The sequence below is a fragment of the Stigmatopora argus genome, chromosome 22 (assembly GCF_051989625.1).
Source record: "Stigmatopora argus isolate UIUO_Sarg chromosome 22, RoL_Sarg_1.0, whole genome shotgun sequence".
NCBI lineage: Eukaryota > Metazoa > Chordata > Actinopteri > Syngnathiformes > Syngnathidae > Stigmatopora > Stigmatopora argus.
In genome coordinates, this window is record NC_135408.1 from 7,111,440 (window position 1) to 7,133,607 (window position 22,168).

General features: G+C 38.9%; 1 protein-coding gene and 1 long non-coding RNA gene across 5 annotated transcripts in view; one reads left to right on the top strand and one right to left on the bottom strand.

The window, feature by feature from the left end:
* On the bottom strand, positions 1-2,103 carry LOC144068534 (uncharacterized). The gene is made up of 3 exons (XR_013298191.1): positions 1,944-2,103; positions 1,419-1,825; positions 1-198 (listed from the first exon to the last, which is right to left on the bottom strand). It is a non-coding gene; the product is annotated as an uncharacterized LOC144068534 (long non-coding RNA).
* A 1,300-nt stretch (positions 2,104-3,403) lies between these two features.
* Positions 3,404-22,168, top strand: part of LOC144068530 (glucocorticoid receptor-like) — a 37,057-nt gene continuing 18,292 nt past the window's right edge. For 2 of the 4 annotated variants that reach the window (XM_077593120.1, XM_077593121.1), the window contains exons 1-2: positions 3,404-3,499; positions 8,323-9,490. In XM_077593120.1, the coding sequence (XP_077449246.1) occupies positions 3,436-3,499; positions 8,323-9,490 (1,232 nt within the window). In that variant the 5' untranslated portion in view covers positions 3,404-3,435. Of the gene's footprint in view, positions 3,500-5,697; positions 6,198-8,322; positions 9,491-22,168 lie in introns of those variants that run through there. The other 2 variants (XM_077593123.1, XM_077593122.1) reach the window with 2 other exon arrangements.

Below are 22,168 nucleotides of genomic sequence, written 5' to 3' on the forward strand. Positions count from 1 at the left end.
TATTTTACATTGCGTAAGATCAAAGAAATGTTGCTGTTGTTACGCTGCACTGCCAAAGTGATCCTTGTGCCAGACCGAATGCCCTTGGAGGTCAATTTCTTTGGTTGTAAAGGGAGGACATCTCCATCATGTTAATGGTTTACTCAAACAACCCTGACCGCCACTCCAAGGCAACATTTTCATGGCAGATGTGCTTTCCTGCAAAAAGCCAGATGCTCACAAATACAACATTAAGTTTTTCCAGTGATACAGCAGAAGAAAAAGACTCTTTACAAGGAAATAACGTTGCCGCATTTTTACATCCGTGCCAACCTGCATGTTTGGACAGCCACTTTTAATTGACCAGACTCTAAATTGATGTTGAGCCCTGCTCTATAGTAATGCACGTTGTTCTAAATTCCATCTTCTCAGTTAAATCTGGGTTTAATATATTGTTGGCTCTGACCTTAATGTTATGAATTAGAAAGTTAACTCTGTATAACACATTACTCACAAAATGCAATTATTTTAGTGGTGTATTGAAACAATCTTCCTGAGCATATGATGGGGTACGTAGTCACTATGAATGCTTGGAGGAGATGTGTGGGTAAATTGGTTGGCATATCTTTCCTAATAATGGTGTTCAGCTTGGAGTAAGCAATGGAACATTGTTGCCGGCTGCATCCTAATGGCACATTTAAACCACCACTGCTTTAATGAGAGCAAATTGACACATCTAATTGGCTTTTCTAGATAAACAAACTCTTGATTAGAGCATTCATTAGCCTGTTAATGAAGCCCTTGATTTTGGATGTCTGCCCAAAGTCATAGCTGAGAATGGAAAAGGAGAGATTAAAACTCCATAAATTCATACTATTTGAGGTAACATGTTTCTGCAAAGGTCAAAAGCCCTTTTTCTTAGTGTTTTTATTTTGAAAATGCTGAAATGTTTGTGTATCAATACGGAATACAAGTACCTCTCTCTCTCATTTGTTTATTACTCTTTTTGTGACAATTCGCTTCTGTTTTCAGGCAAGGAAAATTGAGTTTGACAGAGTTATTTGTGGTCACCAAATTGAATCAACAGTCTTGGATGCAAAAAATATTTTTGGAACTGAAAAATCTCTTCATGTCTGATGTCAAGCTCTGTGTTACACATCACTATCAGCATCCAAATATTCATTTTTTTCTAGTTGGCTTTGTGGTTTGCCATCAGTCTATCACTCTGATTCCTATTCATGCGACTCTCATGCAACACTTAGGAGCTAATAAGATACAATACGGTTTAAATGGAAAAAGAACAATACGGCAGCAAATTGATAACATCATTTTACAGTTGTTGGCAGTTTGAGATTGAAAGCATTGTATTCCCTGTATGTGATTTATTAAGGGAAATATTTTAACAAAGGTAATGTGATTCCAATATTTATATGACTCACCAGTTTTTGAGGCTCGATTGAACAGACACAGCTGTTTGGTTCATCATTTCATTCAAGGAAACACAGTTTTCGTGTCATCATTTGAATTTGGAAGCCCTGCTGGAAAGTGACAAAGTTTAAAGCCTGACTTAAATGTATTTGTGTGTCCTCAGCAATCATTTAACACAGGGCGAGTCAACCCTGAAAGATCGCACAAACTCAGCTTGTGTCCATGACAACCGCCTCCAGCTGGCAGTTCAGCGTCAAGGTAAATAGCGTTCATTTCTGTGAGCTTTTTACATCATAAATCCATGAAATAGTCATATCGGGAATGGCCTTAAATGGTGGCTGTTGAGAGCCTCTGCTCAGTCCTGGTAGGTCCTTCAAAGACACAACTACAAATAAGAACCATAGTCACCACTGGATGGCTACGAGGGAAAACAAACATAATAGCATTTAGGTCACCCACAGCATAGCATTATTCGAAAAATATTTTCATATTTTTATTACAAACTGTTAAGAAATAGTCTCGCCTCAGAATCTTACTTTTGGGTTTGCAATCCAACATTGTATTTGCTTGCTTTTGTAATCAAAAGACTTGAGACGATAGGAAAAGAAGTACCTTGAAGTTGCTTGTTTTTACCGTATTGCTACTTTAAGACACTTTAATGTAAAGAAGCAAATTGGTCTAAGATGTTTGATTTGAGATAGTAAAAAAAGGGGGATGTTACTTGAGTTTGAGTTTGAAATGTCATGTCATGGCTTTGCTCTTTTAGATGAAAGTCATCCATCATCATTCCATGTCAGAGAGAATGAAAGCAATGTCATCATGTGCAGCCTATGTTTTTGCACTTCTAGGGAAACAAGTTTAATTAATCATTTTAAATTAGATACCGTATGAGCCACACAAACCTTTTGTAGCACTCATTCATTCATTTTCCGAGCCTATCCCAGGTGACCTAACCCTAAACTGGTTACCATTCACATATAGAGACAGACAATTAGATTTAAAATCTGTTGCATCACCTGAAAGCTTTTAAATAACGTTTTTCATGGTGACTTTGAATTTACATAACATTTCAAGGACTCTAAAGTGACTTTCATATTGTGCCCTGTGAGTCACAGTTGACTTGGTGATTTCAATTGTGACAACACACACACACACTCGCATGGTAATTAGACGTGACTGTCGTCTTAGCAAATACGTCGTTTGCATTTGGAACGTGAGCTAGCTGCCACTATGCTAAAGCACTTATGGTTATTTTCATTTATACGTGCTTAATCAACTGTCTGTACAATGTTTGGTGCAGAATTATGCATGCAAGGTACACATTTGGGCCATCCTGTTTTACAATAACATACTGTATAAAAACACTGTCGTACTTAACATGGTCGTAAATACTCGCCAAACATTGAAGCGGCTCTGGAAAATGGAATGAAATGCAGTTTTGTGTGGTGCACCTTTAACATTAAATCTAATGGCAGGCCTTGAACGAGCAGATGCTGGAGAGAAATCAATTACTAATGACTTTACCGCAATAAAATTGAGCAGAAGCCACAAACAGGAAAATTCTTCTCTTTCTAACTTTTTCCCAATATTAATAGTCCAATGTGGTGTACGTATAACATACATGTGTATTTTCAACAATATAATTGAGTGTTATTTATGCTGTGAATTTGTTGAATTATTTACAATCGATTATTTAGCAACTTGTAATAGAAGCATACCGCTTATTAAAACGTCAAGGATTTCTGGAGTCTTGATAACAATTAAAAGTGCATAATAATAATATTTTGATAAAAATACTAACATTTGAGGATAATCATTAAATACACAGGATGCGGTGTTGTGACTTTGGTATGTTCATGGGATCAAAGTGCCTGTGGTCGGTTTTTTTTGTGTGTGTGTTGGAAAATGTAAAATCAAAGCAGCTCAGTTTTGTGTGGATACTATATAAAGCATAAAATCAGAGTGGGATAGCTCATTTTATTTCTGAATGTTTGTGAGGCCGTCCTGTAAAACCCTTCTTAGCTCCTAATGGATTATATTTCTCTGACAACCATTGAATCCAAAGGTCAGCTTCAATTCTTGATTTTGAAAGGTTAGTACCGTGTTCTCACTATTTGCACGATACATATATGTGATACATATATATATATATATTTTTTTTTGGAAGTCCAGGAAACCTTCTTCCTAAAGTTTATTTTTTTAGCTATTTCCAAAAGCTATTGTCTAATCTCAGCCCTTCATACCTCTCAGGAAGAACTAGACCAAAGGGCACGCACTGTCTTGGTTGTGGTACCTTAACAAAAATACTTGCTTCCTTTTCCGTGTTTCCTTCTTGGACGATATTTTTCATAGTTTTCTTTGTTGTTTCCCTCACCAAACGGTGAGCCATTGTTTAAAAAAAAATGAACTCGCCCTTTTAAGTATGCCTTTGTCTCATAAAAGTAAGGGGTAGTTATGTGAAGCATTTCCCATGAGATCAAATAGTCATTTTAGTCATTTCATTCTTTCTCTCTCATTGTCCTTCTTTTTTTTTTTTTTAAATAAACCACAAACCAGAGCCGCATTGGCAGCCATTGACGGCAATAGATGTCGAAACCATTTTCAAGTGAGTTGATAAAACGGGATGAAATAAGGTATCTTTTTAATATAATATGAATTAAGATATATTGTCGTCATTCAGTTGCAAATTTGCCAGATGTGAGCAGCTCTTACATGAATTTCTGCCATGTCATTGGTTAATTTGAACAGGTGTAAGGTAATGGTTCTCTGGTGGCAATCCAAGCAGACTAAATAGTGGGAGCTCATGTGGCATTACGCAAGCACACACTAATCTATCCCCAGTTGTATGTGCACGCTGTCCAGTGTACTATTGATGATTAGAATCGTCTGCCATTGGTTGGCAAGAGGAAAAACTCACCGTGTTCCCATCGATGTTTTGAGAACAATGTGGTTTTTTCAGGCCCTGGGGAGCTCCGGCTGGTCTCCAGCAACGCTTACCTTTTTAATGAAACATCTGCATGCGCACAACACACTCCCTGCTTCTTCTAATCAAATCACTCGCATGGAGGTCCACACCGAACAAGCCAACCCGATCTGTGGCCACCTACAACCCTTCAGCCCGTCTCAAACTCGATTTCCTTTTCTTCCATCGCACGCCTCAAGCTTTTTTAGGCTGCAATGCAAAACCAAGTATAGATCGATTTCAAACTCAAGATTATTGTAATTTTCGCTAATGTTCTCTCCATGCATCCACTCATCTCATTCAGATCTAGTTAGCTTTTTGTATAGTCCACAATGGGGAACACTTTGATTGAATTGGATGAAAGTTCATTAACTCACACGTTTGTTGTTGTCCTATAGCGACAACATTCTTGTCTTAAAATCTGCAGCTTTTACTTTTTTTCCCCTGTAATATGGCTTATCACTACTCCTTTAGTAAAGTCCTTCCTTTGAACAGATTGCCTTGACCAAACCCTGACCTGATTTTGTGCCGCAAATCATATTTAATAAATGTGAACGCTGATCTTACTTGAGTAAAAGTTTTGGCGACTCTGCCCCCTATGTTTTACAGTGGTAACAGATTAATTATAATCAAACTATAACTTTATTCAGAATAAATTAATGACTTGTATGTTATATAAATACTGTTGTATATAATGTAGTGGCCACTGTTCCTGGAAAGGTTAAAAAGATGCAGGACTCAAATGATATGAAACCATTTGTCATCCATGAGGCGATTCTGATCACCTCATTTCATTTTCCTTCCTATTCGTCGACAAAACTGTTTCCAAACCCTTTTTTAAAAGACGCACAAGCGCGCCTCTCCCCAACGCAACAACCCCCGTGTTGAAATTTTAACGAGCAGGCCACGTTGAATGATTTAAAGCGGTCATTTGGCGTAGAAGGTTTCGCAAATAGCACATGTTTGACAGTGAGCGACGAGGAGCGAGGGCACGTTTTGACAGATTCCTCAGCAGTGTGCAGCCGGGGAGAAAGGGGCGTTCACCGGTTAGTGTCAAACTAACTGCGTGAGTCAATTTCCGCCAGCATCACCGCAGTTGCAAGGAAGCTTTGTAACAAAAATAAAAGCACTTTTCTTAATTGGCATATGGATAACTCCCCCAAAACTTGATTTTTTCTAACCTGAGTCGTTTTGGCAATGTAAAAGGTTAATAAGACAACTTACACGTGGTGCTAAGGGGCGTGGTGACGGTGCTTTCATGGTGAGCTTTTACTTTGACACGAAACAAGCAGAATTGGTATTACGCAATAACGCTGATTTGACGTCTCCCCACTAACTGTCCGCCCTGCCTACCCAGACTTCGCAGCAGAATGCGGCCGCTCTTTACACGCGCTCACTCTTATATAACTTTAACGTGCGCGTCAAACTCGACCGGCGCTCTCCACGGGTTGACACTTTCCCACTTTTAGAAGATCCGTCGGACTCGCCTGTGGATTTTTCTTCCGTGTTTTCGACCCTGTCCACCTCCCGATTCTTAAAGAAAACTGGAGCCAGGTTTTCGCTTCGGATCGTCTCCTTCACCTTGTTTATTTAGTTTAGTTCAAGTATAGTTGCGCCCAGCGAGGAGATTTATGCACGCGACTTGTGGAAGAGCGCCCTTTCCTCATTTTTTTTTTTTTTAATTTTACCCCTGTGTCACCTGTGTGTGGTGGTGAGCTTTCGGTAATGTCTACTTTTCCACATCTGATCGGCGTCGACTTTGCGTGAGTCATGGTTTCATGGTGAGTTTTGACAGAACATGACTTAAACGGAGAGCTGCATCCACCTGGTAAGCGTCACTCTGTAAAAGTCCGATTTTTACTGCCTCAAAGTGTTAAATTGGTAGCACCTGTAATGTTGAACGTGTTTGCAATCAGGGAGCCAACAGGTTGCATTACAATGCAATGTAAGCATGGAAACCCCGTCATTTCCTATTTAAGCGTAACGATCTGTGAGAGTAATAGAAACTTTGTACCACAAATGGCTGCATACAGTCCTTAGCCACAATAATGAGGGCACATTATATCTATCTGTTCATTTTATATGTATTAACTATTTGGCCCATTTGTCGCAAGTTACTTCTGGGGGGATGCCAGTAGAGCCTGGACCCCTCAAACAGCATATAAACGTCATTAATCATTCAAGAAACTAATAGTAACATGTTAATTCAAACAAAATTTAAATCAATACAATCAGAATTAGACTGTTTTCCCCCCATCAACAAAACAATCATTAGAACACTTATTATTTAATTAAAAGAAAAATATATATAAGGATGGGATATTTACATTTTTTCCGTTTTTGTTTAAAAATGTAAAAAAGTGTGCGTTTAAAATAATGTGGGGGAAAAAACAAGACACTATTTGCTATTATCTCATTGCCTGTCAATAATAGATGTCCAATTCCTTTAAAGTGGGAGGATGGTTGTAAATACATCCAACTTGATCGGTATGGCTGGCAGCGATCGGTCGCTGCCCTTTTGGCAATGGATTGGTGGCAAGCCAATCACTAGCGAGACAAAAAGCTACTGTTCACACCCATTGGCAGTTTCGACTTCCATCACCCAAACGTGCACATTTTGGGCATCAAACTAGTATTATTGACAATTCAAATAGAGTATTTCAAATATTGCACAAATAATAGTGCACTGTAACATTGCACATTGCAGCCATGTAGTACTGCCTTGCGTCATACTGGGAAGTGCTTCTAAGATTTTGATTGACAAAATGGGTAAAAGTTGACATGAGCAGAGGTTATTTTCTGTGCCTTGTAAACCATACAACACATTGGACACAATCAAAGACCCGTGGCCGTAAATAGCCCAGGTGGAAATTCGATCTGCTAACAAACGACTATATAACATGGCCCAAACATTAAACCTAAAAATGTGTGATTATCATGATTTCAAAACAAATACTATACATGTGGGATTTGCCATTGTTTATGAGAAAAGCCCATCTCGCCTCTCAGCACATATGAACGTCACAGCAAGAGAAAGCCGGAGCAGCATAAAAGGAAGTGCAATAAACCGCTCCTTTTAACATGTGACATGCATTCGAAGCGGGACTAAGTTGCCTCAACGATACTTTGAGTCCCTCCAAATATCTGCTGTCACACTGACAGGCAGCCTCCAGTTACAGCAGTACATTCTCCAAAGTAAGGTTATCAAACAGTATTTTGCAGTCCCCTGCTTGACTTCGAGTTTAGTGTTAATGCAACTTATCTAAATGTACTTGGTGACATCTGGAGTGTTTTTTTCCCCTTTTAACTGAACACAAAGCTGATACACCATCATAGGCAGCCATGAAAAACTTATAAATAAATGGCAACCTGTTTCCTCATACCTTCTGCCACCTAATGGAAGCGCATTTAGATATCCAATCATTATACATTGCAACTATAGACTCCAAAACATATTTACTTGTTACATCTAAGTATTGAAGTAGCCATATTGCTATAGGAAATGCAATGTCAACTTTTCTGGGTTGTGGTAAAGGATCCCAGAGACCCTTGTGGGATAAACAGCGGTGGGAGAGAGATGTGCTCCCTCAAAGGAACTTTATGATGTTGCGCATGCCAAAGTTGTCTCTGTCCTTTTGTAGTTTTTATGTTTTCAAATTAGGTCACGATGTTATGTCCCTTTAGCACAGCCGCAATGTTATTACAGCGTGGGCAGGAGCAGGAAATGGGCTCTTTGATTCTATTGACATTTCTTTAATGCAAGGCACGTGTAGTATGAGTCCTAGCATACATAGTTAGTGCTCATTTAAACCAAAGCATACAATGTTTTAAATGATTTTTAAAAATGCATTATACATTTAATTCACCCTAAGTTTATTATGGTCATATGGTATAAACTAACACTTTTGTGGTTCTGTCTCTGTTTTGTGAATGACTGTCGTTCCTGTGTTAAGATAACGAAATGGATCGGGGCAGCTCAAAGTATAACAGTAATCGAGATGACTGCGTGACATTTGTGGAGTTGGGAGTTGGACTGTGCAGTGAAGCATCTGACGCCACCGGTTCCCTGCTCAGCGCTCGCCACCCAAACGCCGCAGTTCGGAACGGGGATGGAAACAAGATGGAGCCCGGGATTCTACTGAACCCTCGCCAGCGGCAGCCTCAGGTTTCATTCGAAGGTTCAGACACAAACAGTCATAAAATGATCATACTGGATAAACCACAACAGGATTCCGGGGTGTTTGACATAGAGGAAGATTTGGAACTACTGAACCAGAATAAACCCGATCCGGACAACGGCGCCATATCTGTCATCAACACATCGGTCCTGGGAAATCTTCCTCTGCATGACCTTTTCCCCCAGGACATCAAACAGGAAGGAGACTTCTTTCTAGATAAAGGATTGGGATGTCACAGCGGACTTCCCTCCGCAGCGTCTTACGATGTGACAGGCAGTGGTAATCGATTGATCGAGGACTGCGATCTTTGGAAAAACCTGGACCTTCCGGGATCCCTACCAGAAATTAGCGAATTTGAGTTGAATTCCGAAGTAGCTCATTTGGATTACATCCTGCACGAAGGCCGCAGACCGGCGGGGGACTTAGCCTTAGCGAAAGCGTCCGTGAGCAACGCCGCCGACTGTCACAACGCTAACAACAGGAGCCAGCATCATCCCGCTGTGCTCCAACAGCATCACCCTCATATGCAGCACCAGCTTCACTACCCACATCAACAGCCCAGTTCTCTTCTTTCCACCGTCACTGTCAAGGAGGAGGGCCCCGGCCACTCTTTCGCCCACATTGTCACTATTGGCGCAGTTAAAGAAGAGAATCCGCAGTCTGCATTCTGCCAGTCGCAGTGTGCCCGGGGAGGCCTGGCTCCTGTTCATTTAGGAGTTCCTATGTCTGCTTCTATAGGCATGGACGCAGTTCCCGGCTACCATTGCAGATCCAGCATGGGCCAGCAAAATCAGAAGCCATTTGCCATGCATGCTAATCCGACCTCAGTGGGCGAAAGCTTTATGCGAGGGGATGGGTATCAAGATGCCATCATGATTAAAAGGGCCAACGATGTTCTCCCCAACACTGCGTTGTTGGCGCCATACCCGCTGAGCTTCTCCAGGTAGGTGACATTTTACAGTTATTGTTACTTGTAGCGTGAGAAAAGACACTGAGAAAAACATAACGAAACCAAGGTAGGACGTAGATGATAATGAAAGAAAAAGCACATGAATGAAAATGAACACAAATCTTGCATCCTCAAACAAATGATAAAGTTATGGATAAGCAGTGCAGGAAGGTGATGAAGAATACACATGGCAATATATATTGGAAAAAAAATAACAAGAGAGGAACATTTTAGCATCTTTCTAGTTTGTGTGCAGTGCACTTAGAATTTAATGGCAACCGCACCCAGGTGCAACTCCCTGCACGTCTTAAAGAGAAGACAAAAAAAGACGGATGACAAGTAGCCAAAAAAACAACAACACAGAATATAAGTAAGATACGTAAGAAGTAGTAAGTATCCTAGACCAGGAATGGCTTCTGACCTTGCATAAATATTAAATGCAATTTGATAGTGTGCACCTGATTTATGCTAACTATACACCTTTAGTCATTTACTGCCACTGATGTTGCTAGACAAGAGCTGCTCTAAAATTTGCCTGTTCTTACAGTAACGTGTTGTGTAATACTACTTAGAAAACTATGATAAAAAGATCAATAACTTTAAAGTGATTTAATCAATTAACTTATTGTCTGTAATCGGCAGCGATATATGTCTGCCTTCTGTGGGACTTAGCTCTCCTTTAAGATGGATGAATCACGGAAATGTGATTGATCAATTTCAGCCATCTCAGTTTAAAGGGATGCGACGTTGATCACTGTTGTCATCGGCAGCAAATGAGTTAAGATTTCAATCTGTTTCTAAACCTGGTCATCTGTATGAGCATATTATGACAAGAGTACAACAAGATTGAAACAGATGAGATTATGAGGTTAGGAAGTGAATATGCTTTGCGGAAATCTGAAATAGATTCCTGTTGTGCTGCTGAAGTCAATTTAAGAGCACTTTGTCGCTGCACTTTACCGCCCCACGAGAAATCATGAGGGTGCATTTGGAAAAGTTACAGGTGCCTCTAGCCTCTTTTGATTTGATTCTTTGGGTGTCACTTCAACACAGACGGACACTGCTAAGGTTCTTGTTTATTTTTTACTCACGGACAATTTGACATGCAGCATGTGCTCCTTCAGTCGTATCCTGTTTGTAGTCTTATTACAGTGCCCTCAGTTGCAGTCGCATCACGTGTCCTCTTGTAAAATGTTGCTCCTTGGTGACTTTCGAGTGTCGATGACAACTCCTCCGTGCAATTTGATCATTGTGTGTGAGATAAAAGAAGCCTTCATGTCGTCAAGACTAAACCCAAAATCTGGCTAAGTCATCATTACTGGGACTTTTATTATTATGTTTTTATTACCTAATCTTTGTTTTTGTTTTTTTCATATTTTTTTTGCTCTCTGGAATTTGGCTGGCGACAACGGGTGGAAATTAGTTTATGGTTATATAATCTGGTGAGGCGTGTTTACTTGCATGAGTTTATTGCGATGGGCATTAACATGCACTGTGTCGAACACAAAATGAAAATAATATTAAACCCCTTTAGCATCACCTCATTGATCTTTTGTGTGTGTGTGTGTGTGTGTGCTCCATCTGGGGCTGAGGTGAGTCAAACAAGCTATATTGCGAGGCTAGTAGGTGTTGAGTGGCTTTGTAAACAAGAGGATTTAGGAGCTGAGATCTTGTTTGTTATCTCGTCGCTGTCAGCTTAATTTCTTTTGGCCGTGGTTCGCACTTTGACATCTACTTTATCTCTGTCTTAAAAAAAAACTATGTAGTGTTGTGTCTGAGTCTTTCAACCACGAGGTCAACAAGTTTCTTGGCTTGAAGTCAGGTTAAAATTGAAGCCTTTAGCTGCAGTATAGATTGAATGGTTCAGTGAGTGCACATGGATGTGTATAGACACTGACACGTGTAATGATTCACTTAACTATGACATTTCTGTTATGCTCTTCTTTGCTATAGTGATGGTACTTATTAGGGTTGTGTATTGAAGCTAATCCTATCCAATTTTGAGCAAGTGACAATTTACATACACCTTGAACTGGCTGCCAGCCAGTCACAATATACACATACTATACAATTAGAACACTTTAAAGAAGTGATTATAAAAATCGTTGCATGGAAATTGAAATTTGTTACAAGTCAATTTTCCAACTTTATTCACCCATACTGACTTAACCGGTTTTTATTTACTTGAAAAACAAAACACATTACAGTAGAATCACAGTTTAATGAAATTTTTACTTTGAAACACAAGCTAGTATTTGCATTTAATCTACTATAGTAGGTAAATACAGGATATGCTTATAGTTATTGTTTAGTAAAGGTTTTGCTGCTTCTTTCACATTTAGGCTAAGCGGAATTAAAAAAAGGTCAAACTACGAATTATAGCTCTACTTTATGATGAATGAATTCAATAAGTTTCCAAAGAGCTAAATAAATCATGTTTTAAACATGAATGGGTGCTTACATATTCTTGTATGTTCTCGGAACTGCCTTACAGGGATTCTTGGAAGCACTATTGACAAGAACATTTGATATCTCAAAGGTCTTGTTCATTGTTTGGCCTTTTGCTTAATTTCTCCATCATGCATTGGGCTCATTATTCTCCCGAGGTTTTCCAAATTAGGTATTGTGGATCTGATCCCCCTTTGCTGTAGAGACAGTCTATTGGCGGCATACTTAGATACGTCATTCACTGTTTCAGACTATTTTTTTTTTACTCTACATGAAACTAAAGCTCAATTCCTTTTCATCAGCCAAGATTCCTTTTTGTTCACCCCTGGCAGGTCTAACAAGCCAAATATATCCTCTCAATCTCCTCCCAGTCTGTTGATTGCACTGTGAGAAACTAAATATCATCCAGGGCATAATTATACACTTTGTGGTAATTTCATTTTTTTAAATAATAATAATAATAATTACACCGTATCATTAACACTTACAGACTTGTGTATCGTCAAGCATGCATACCATTAGGCCATGACTGATAGGAGATGATGTTTGCCTTTAGTTGAAATTCACCATTTAAAGCCCAAAGCACTAAATTATTGGCATCAAATTAAAATTCTTAAAATTCCTTTTTCCTCCTTTGATGGTGACTCATAGCAAAAAGAGCGCACAATTTCTATTAAAAATTGTCACACTTTTGTGTCATATGATATCAGTTTTAGTCATGGAAAAAATAACACATTGATCAAAACTGATGCATCAAATATGATACATAGCGCCATGTAGGGTTAATGTAACCATATTTACCTCCTAGGACTAGCAAATTGATACAGCAAGGCAAATTTTTTTCACAGGGGAGAGATGAGTGATGGGCTATATCTGCATTTGAGGATGAATGGAGTTATTGCCCAAGCAAGAAACACAGTTAAACCTTTAGCTGCTCAAAAACACTGCACTAGACAAAAACAGTTTGCAATAAATCACTTTCAACAACATCCTAATTGTAAATCAATATTTGGTGCGGCGTGTGTATTGAGCTCCACCAACCACAGGATGGAAAAACAACAATGCCACTCTGATCCCAAGAGGGTAGTGAAAGTAACATCTGATTGCTAAAAAGAAAAAGTTGAATTATTACAATATAAATTGGACAAGAGCCAGCACTTTGGATTTTGATGGCTCTGGTCAGATTATACAGCCACGCGTATTAACTGAAATTAAAGATTAAATCCACTCTAGGTGTTATTTATCAATGTGTGGTAGGAGAAGGAATGCAAATTCCTTTTTGGGTTTTAGTAAGTGTGTTTCCTTCAAACACTGATCTGTTGCAACTTGTTATTCGGATGAGTGCATCATTCGCATGTAATTTCTTGACTTCTCGTGATTTGGTACAATTATAAGAGATGGCTTCTTTGCCATTATTGGAAAATTATCCTAATTGCACTACTCTTCACAGCTGCAGTTTTTTTTTCAATACAAAATGCGGCAAGAAATTGATTTTGCAGATTGTTCAACTGATTTGATTGCAATTACAAGATAATCAAATAAGTGCCCCAAATGGAAAAACATAACTAATTTTTGTAGGACTTAAAAAAAAAAAAACCTTCCAATACCTTGCATCATCACATACATCATACACATAAAAAAGGACAAATATTTGAACATATGAATCACTTAGGCCCATATCCACCCACTCGGTGGTGGTGCAATAGTGAATGGTTGTCTCTCTGTGTGGTGACCAGTCTCTAAGGTGTGCAGCTTCACCTTTGGTTTAAAGTCAGCTGAGATAGGCTCCAGCACCCCGAGACCATGACATTGCTATATTTAAAATGAAAACCCCCATAAGATGCACTGAATTTTGTTGGAGTGCTAAACAGTCAATTGTTCCGTCACCAAGTTCAAGTAAATGCAAAAATTCCATTATAATTGCTCATCAATTAATACACATTTTTGGCAATTAATGCATGAAACTCAATGACCGTTCATGTACACAAAAGAGATCTGTGTTTAAATAGGCACACGTCCAAATTAAGAGTTGTTTGACCTTTCTGCTGAGTGTGGTGCATCGGAGTGAATTATTCCCAGCCATGCTTTATTTAAATTTTGAAAGCATGTGTGCATGTTAACAGAGTGAAAGTGGATATGTTGTTTATTAACCAGAAATGTCATGTGTAAACCTCCTCCTTCCTTTGACATAATTAGCTTGGATAAAACCGCCGGCGTGCGTCTGTCACCAGACAAGCAGCGAGGACCTTGCGCCATGGCTCGGTCAATAATTAAACCCGGCCAAGGTTGCGGTCTGTGCACAGGCAAACGTTTATGTGCTATCTGCTAAGAGGCTGCTGAATCTTGCGCCTTACGTAACCGCGACAAGTAATGACAGCTGCTTTGAAGCAAAGGGGAACCAACAACTTGATAATGGCTTCATATCCTGTTGGTCAAGACGGGGCTAATGAGATTTCAGTGCGGGTCGAGGCTTTGCCAAGCTTCCAGGTGACCTATTTTTGCTTCTAGGTTGACTCTATGTGCTACAATATATGAAGCACCACACTCAAACTGACAGACTGATTATCTATGCTGCGATCACAGTTACAAATTTGAAGCAGGCAAGCGAGGCATCTGGTTGGACCGCTGACAAATATTTTCAGGAATCTAGGGAATCGGCTGGTGCTCTTTCTTAGTGCTTGATAAAACATTTAAGCAGGGTATGGCGAACCCCTGACTTGCAGATTTGACCTCTTTTCCTGCTTTTACTCTTTTTCTTAACTATAGTAATCATTTTGTTCCTGTGTACGCTTTATCAAGGGGTTGTGGCTTTTACGTGTAGGTTAGGTTGTGTTGAGCGTGATTTATTTATTTTTTAAAAAATATTTCCCAAGTGTCCTAAAACCACGCACGACTAGTCATTCTCAGGACTTGGAAATTTTCCCCAGGAGAAATTCAGCTCTTCCCTCCAGCGTGTATGAAATAAGAATGTTGCTAACGTGAGGATTACAGTATTGGCACTACAGTATTTCTTGCAAAGTACTTCCTGTCTAAGTTTGCACAAGGGACAGAACAGATATGCTCTGCGGGCCAACCATTCCCCAGTTTTACAACTATGCACCATATAAAATGAAGCTCAAAGCTGTGCAATAAATTAATGAAAGAGGCTTTTTAGAAGATCTTGAATGGGTCTGGAATGGGTTTTTAGAAAATTGCAAGACAACGCAAGAAAATATTTGACCTGCTTTGATTTGAAGAGGAGCCAATGATAATCGAAGTCAGCAGATAAACATTATTTGAGCCTTTTGAAGCCAAATGGTTTTTGTCTTTACACTGAATCTTCTGATAACTAATAAAATACACCATTTGGCTCATTTTTTTTTCTGTGACTGCCCTTGGATTGACTCAAGTCATTTAATCTGGCACTTTGTTGACCCACTTTTCAGCCCGTCGTGAGGTCATTATTTAAAATAGCAGGTCTCCATGTCTGCGCCTCGTCTATTTTCATCATGGCTACCGCTTAGGCTCGGCTACTATTTTTAAGCACGATCCAGATAGGGGGTAAAACTATTTTTACAGAATTTATTATGGTATATTGTAAATTTGTGCCTACTATATTTGTGAGGCTTATGAAAAAAAATATGGAAGTTGAGATTTTTGTTTGTAGTTTTTTGTTGTTGTTGTTGCTCATAGTAATCTCACGTAGTAGCCGTAAGTGAAAATAAATATATTATGGAAATCCATCACTTTTACCCTGTTAAAGTTGCTAAACAGGTTGACCCATTTCCAATGATAGGTATCCCGATTTACAGTGAAACTCGCCAACAAACGTTTCAGTTAGGCTCGTGTCATTGATCAGGAGAATGATAAATAAAATGAAACAAGTTTGCTGAAGTCGGACAAAGGCAAGTGTTATAAATTTAAGAACTATGCCACTGTTGACTTTCTCTCCACCCAAAGAAGCTAATACATCTTCCTGCAATTTCTATTATGTTTGAAACCTAACCCGTAGCAGTATTAAAATGTTTTCTCCTGGAAGAAACCATTAATTTTGCTTAATTGCCGCACCACAGGGTTGACAAAGAAAAATGTCCTAATGAAAACTGGACAAGTACTTATTTATCATTTATTTATGATTATGAAATGTGTTTACTCTAGAGTTAAGAAGGGAGGAAACAGTAATTGGGTGAATACAGGTGGGTCAAAGTCTGTGTAAACTGTATTATAGCCCCACCTTTAAATTTAATTTGTGTATTCGTACTGTAATAAAACCTGAACCTACTACTTTACTTTTCCATCACACGCTAATCTTTTTTAACCATCATCTCTGTGGCAAGTACTGTAATTTCTTGTCATTTTGTGCAAGATTCAGCTTTGTTTATGTTTTGTCTTAATTTTCCCCGTCATGTTATTTATCCTTTGACTACTGCAGACAAAAAAAAAATCCCACCACAACCTTACCAGCTCCCTTTTTGGACAAATTCGTTTGCCATTGACCTGACTGTCTGTACAGTATGACATTTTTGTTGTTGTCTTAAGCTTACTCATTTGTCACGCAGGTGCTGATTCATGGAAATGTGTTCATTGTTGGACAGTGCAAAAAACAAAATAATTAAAGATAATGGAAAAAAAACTTTAAAATAGCAGGGTTCAAACAAAGGTGAGCCCTCTGGATTGTGTACACAAAGCGCTCTGCAAATAAATACTTTAAGTAGAAATGCAGATTGTTAGAAAAAAACATCAAAAATCCTGTTCTGTGGGTCACCTTTTCAAGGGTGGACTTTATATCACGTGACTTATGCCATCCCATCTAATCTGCCTCGACCTTGCAACACCAAAAACTCCCACTAAATTATTTGAATCTGCTGCTACTATTGTTTTATTTTTTCATCTATCCACTCTTTGCATGTATTAAAGAATGACGACAGCTAAATAACCGATTCTTAGTGGAAATAACACCCCCCCCGAAAACAAACCTATTTGTCAAGTCTTTTTATTCTCATGACTTTCCATTACGCAGTAATATGAATTTGCTTGTTTCATTTGTAATGAATCGAAAGCAATTTGCCTGTGAAAATGAAATGTTGGGTATTTTGTGATGGATGTGCTCCTCTGATTGTGGACCAATCAACACTAAACAAAAAAAAGTCTATAATAGCAATTCTCCAAATGTGGAAGCTAATTGACAAAAAAAACTTAAATCTCTTATCTATTCTTTCACAATATGATTTTGTTTTGGGAAGAGTGGCAGTATGTGGTCATCACATATGGCTCACATTTTTAAAGTCAGAAAAGCCTGAAACTCAACTGTTGGTATAAAAAAAATTAAAAAAAATAAAATGAATTCTCACATACATTTTCTGCGAAATCATATTGGTGCATAACATTCTGAGAGTGCGACAGCTTCCCTTAGTCACGCCGTTCCCTCAGCGCTGTTGCTATGGAACCAAACTCCAGGGTCACTTAGTAGTCGTAGCTAAAGTGAGCATCAAGCACTTTGAGATGGAAGATTGACAAATGGCTTCCGCGGTATTTTAAAACCGCTTTGTGGATGCCTTTTCGGTAGCAAATGACCTCTGCACCTTGTCGGTATATGTTCAGTGCTTTGACACCTTGGAAAATCCAAAAAGAAATTCATAGTTTTTATACTATAGCGTTAGAAATAGATTTCTAAAGCCCAGAAGAGGACTAATGTAGCTAGCGACATTTTTATGACTAGTCGTTCACAAGTCTGACTTCAGGGAACAGTTCCCACATGATGGTGTAAATGTCATTGTTAATGCTTGTCTGTATATATGTGCCACATTGTCGTCATGCAACCAGTTCAGGTTGGACTGTGCTTAGTGCTTGAATAGAAGATGGATGGATTAATGTTACTATACCAATGACATCAAAATATGAAGTTGGTTTCCCTATTGGCGTGTGCGTTGTACTTTTCCACCTGAGTGAAATCAACCCATTACCATAAAGTCCCCCAACCTGATACAAAAAAAAATGGACCTGTATCACGTGATATTCAATTCTGAGAAATGCAGTGTTTTTGTTTTGTTTATTGGGGAAGCCTTTGCAGTTGAAAAGCAGTTGCCAATGGAAACATTTCTGATGGGACTTCCTGAATGTGTTCAACATTGACGTGAAATGGAAATATACCCAGTTAGAACCAAACCTTCACTACAATAAAATTGACGAGGATATGAGTCAATAAAACTTGGGTTAATCTGTTAAAAATATTGACACTGCATGGAGTATTTATGACGTTAAATTATTTAATTCCTTCTATTTGATGTTTGAGTAAGTGTATGAAAAAAATAATTCTACAGCTTAACTAATACATTTAATTAGTTCCATCACCAAACTTTTTTTTAACAAATACATTTACCTCATTGAAATGCCATTGTTCCATTCATAGTGTTTGCATTCAGCTTGGGCCTGAATGCAAACTATTGCCAAGATTATTTAGGTCGGAAACAAAAAATTGTACTAAGGTTAGTTTTTTCTGTCTTCTCCTGTACATTGAGTCAAGTATCAATTCTCTGTTCCTGGTGCCCTCACTTGTCCCTCACAAGAGCCTCACTGGGCCGTGTTTACTGTTGAATCTTGTTAATGGAATGATAATAACTTGTAGTCTATAATGGAATGATAATAACTTGTAGTCTAAGGTGAAAGTAAAGTCAGGGAAGTTACATACACGTGTCTTTAGTCCTCGAACCTTTGCATCTCACTTAGAAGAACTTGCTCCTTGAATTATTGTATTATAGATGGTGGGGAGATATGCTCCTAATAGTTTTGTTTACCTTTATTCGGCCTCTGCTGTGGATGTTGTTTTTCCTGTGGTGACTTTTGCACATTTTCTTCATGTCACAATGCTACTGTATAATTGTTATGCAACTCATTATATATTTTTCCCTGCACTTTGACCTTTGACTATCTAAAAATGAGAGCTCACGTTTGGTTTCCAGCCTATGCCGACATGACTGACCTGGAGTTTATTTCCTATTCCTTCAGTCTCGAGCCATCGCGTGATCCTTATTTATATTATATTAGGTGCATTTTTCTAAATATTTTTTAAAATCAATAAATAAACAATTACCATTAAATTGAATTGACTGTCAAACAAAAATGAGAGTTGCACTCTTTTTCCCTATATTTTCTATAATTAGCACTCCTTATATGATATCCAGTAAGTGTACTTTATGTTAATGAAAATAGTACTGGTGGGAGGATGTAAATGCGCCTGTCCATTAGTCAGCCTTTGCCAGGACCGTTCAACTGCTGACGTTTGTCGCGATACGCCCACTTGCTGGTATGCGGGTTTTGTTTTACATTCTCAGCGACAGTCATTTAGAGTAATTTAGCAAAAGCTTGCTTTCAGTATACTGGTCCACCTCTTGTGCAGTCTGAACTTTCCTACCTGCATGTATCCATTTTCATGTGCTGCTGTTAGAATGACACCCTACCCTTGATCGTCTTCACTCATTCGTTGAAACCTTGATTCATCTTCACTCATTCGTTGAAAGCTTATAGAGGAATACTCTCCCTTTGGTTGGTGTGCGTCGCATGGCCGGTTGCGAGTTATGCATGCTTTACAATAAGGTAATTGACAGCTGTGACTTTTCAATGAATAGCATTAAAAAAAAAAGTAAAATGGTTATTGAAGTAGGAGTTAACTGTTGTTCCAAAAGTAGTAGCCAGAGGGAATTTAAGGTGTATAAGAAGTTGTATTTGAACTACTTAGCTGTCTTTGGCGGATATAGATGTCAAATTAATTTTGACTGAGAAGAGCTGCCAGCGACCATTCACTTCTTGCTCCCCCCAGTTCATTCGGATAGGAGATCTGTTGCCGTCAATGGCAGACGATGTGTTAAGTGTATAATTACGATCACAGTAAGTTGATTACAATGGCAACACGATTATGGTAAATACAGAGAACACAAAAGAGCGAATGCAATAGTGACAGCATGTTTGGATAATCTTAGCATTTATTCGTTACAAAAAAAATCGGAAATGGACACCCTGTATGTCGGAAATGTGCTAGTGAGCGGAGGGTTAAGTTAGAACTGAATGAAGGCTAATATGGACACTAGGGGGAATGGATGCTCTGCACCTCAGGCCTTAGCCATCTATCTGATGTTAAAGAGACAACATGTCAGCAGCAAATTGCATCTGCAGGGAGAAACTGAAGGTTGCCTGACATACAGGGGCGATTGTTGGTGGGGGGGTTGCAAAGGATACTGGCCTTAAAGGAGCCTGGCTTGAGAGTGAGTGTTAAAGGAGGGAGGAGACTATAAAAGAAATGTATGATGACGTGTGGAGAATTGATTGTGTGCAGTGGTAAAATACACCACTGCAGCTACACCCGCATGCACACACGCGCTCAACCACACACTAACAACTTCTAATATCGGAGAAAATTACGCAAACTGTACAAGTATGTGTTTGTGTAGTGATAGTCATGCGTGATACTAAATATAGAAATATCTAATACTTTATTTCTGCTGGATCTATAGAGCCTCAAAACATAAATATAGTATTAGAAATCATTTTTTTGCTTCATAATTCAATTACAAAGAAGTTATTGAGTTATTGTGCGGTTTTCTTCACTCTCCTGCCATTGTGTCGTCCATTTTTTTAATGAAGATTTTCATTTTCAGAAGCCTGCAGGTTTTATTCACATGGCTTCAAGTTGCAGTAAAATGAATGTGTAAAAAAAAGCAGACATTCAGCATTGTCTTAAAATGATTCCATTCTATTTCTGACATAATCCCGAGTATGTAATTAAAATAGTCGTTGATGCTGAGAGACAGAAACATGTTTAGCCTTTTATTTGTTTATTCTTTTTAAAAAATCATTTTCATTGTAAAAGCCTGCTGTTTCCAATTTCTTTCTTGGCGTAATTGTCATTCACTATCAGATATTTTTCACAATATGAAGCCACTGGAAACATAAACCAAGATATTGGGTAATTGACTTGGGGTTTTCACTCATAATTTAATAACCGTAAACGTTTTCACGTCAAAAGCATTTTACCCTGAGTTTTATAATTGCTGAAATAACCATGGATAAATAAAGTGAACATCATAGCTCATATAAAAGAAAACATTTCATCTGACATAAGGAAAACTGACAGAACTAGACAAAGAAAAAAGCAGCCACAAATGCTCAGCTGTATTGCTTTGAATTGAACCACAAACATCATGTTGTGAGTTGCGAAAAACATTCGATACCCGAGTACTCTCCTGGAAGCTAGTTTTAGGACCCTGCACACTTTGTAGAGGTCATATTTTGTTGCGTCACAAGCGTGGCAGGCCTTGGCCTGTTCGTTTCAGTGGGTGGTGGGTGATGCATCATCCTACCTTGCAACTCTTGTGTAGTTATGCCAACCTTTTTAAAGTTTTGAAATAATAGTTGTTTCATGAAAATGCCATTCATATTCATGAGGTTGTTGCTCAATGTGACAGTTGGTGTGCTAAAATACAGCATGTCAAAAGACTGCTAATGTGCGACACGTTCATTTGAAGAGGAAGAGCTGTAGCTTTAAAATCCGGAAGTAATGCTTTAGATTTTCATATCCAAGTCCACAAAATGTGTCGCAACCTGCCTTTGGATGCTGCTATCTTTACAGAACCATTGTTTTCCTGTAATTAAGTAATACTGTATAGTTTTTTTCAATGAGCCTCCATGCCACATAGCATGCCATATGTAAACCGCCACCACGGTTGAGTGCTTCCGAAGAATTTTGAAGGTGTCACGTCAAGAGAGGACAAAAGGAGAACGTTTCTGATGAGGACGATGATGATTGAAGTGAAAGCGTTGGTCCTTGGATGAGAGGAATGTTGTGTGTGTGTGTGTGTGTGTGTGTTGGTGCACGACAAGATAGGAGGAGAAACATCATATGATCACATGATGGCCCATTGAAACAAGGGAAGCTTTATGCCAATGGCCCTCCTCTCTCAACTCTGTCACATCTACAGAACATATATGAGCACGCATACACAGAAAACAAGCAAGCCGAGTATGTTTGTCCCCAGGTAGGTAAGTTGGATAATGCCATGAATCGCTTGACCTCCTCCATACACTCCACCGCCGATTGGCTGGGAGTCTACGCTCTGAAAGAAGGAGTGGGAGGAGGGACCGCTAATATTGTTACGTAACCTTGGCAGATGGGATGAGGGGAGGGCGCTGGTGGGGATCGCAGAGACTGTTGTGATACACAAAGGGGAAGTGAAAGGGGCTAAAGGCAGGAAG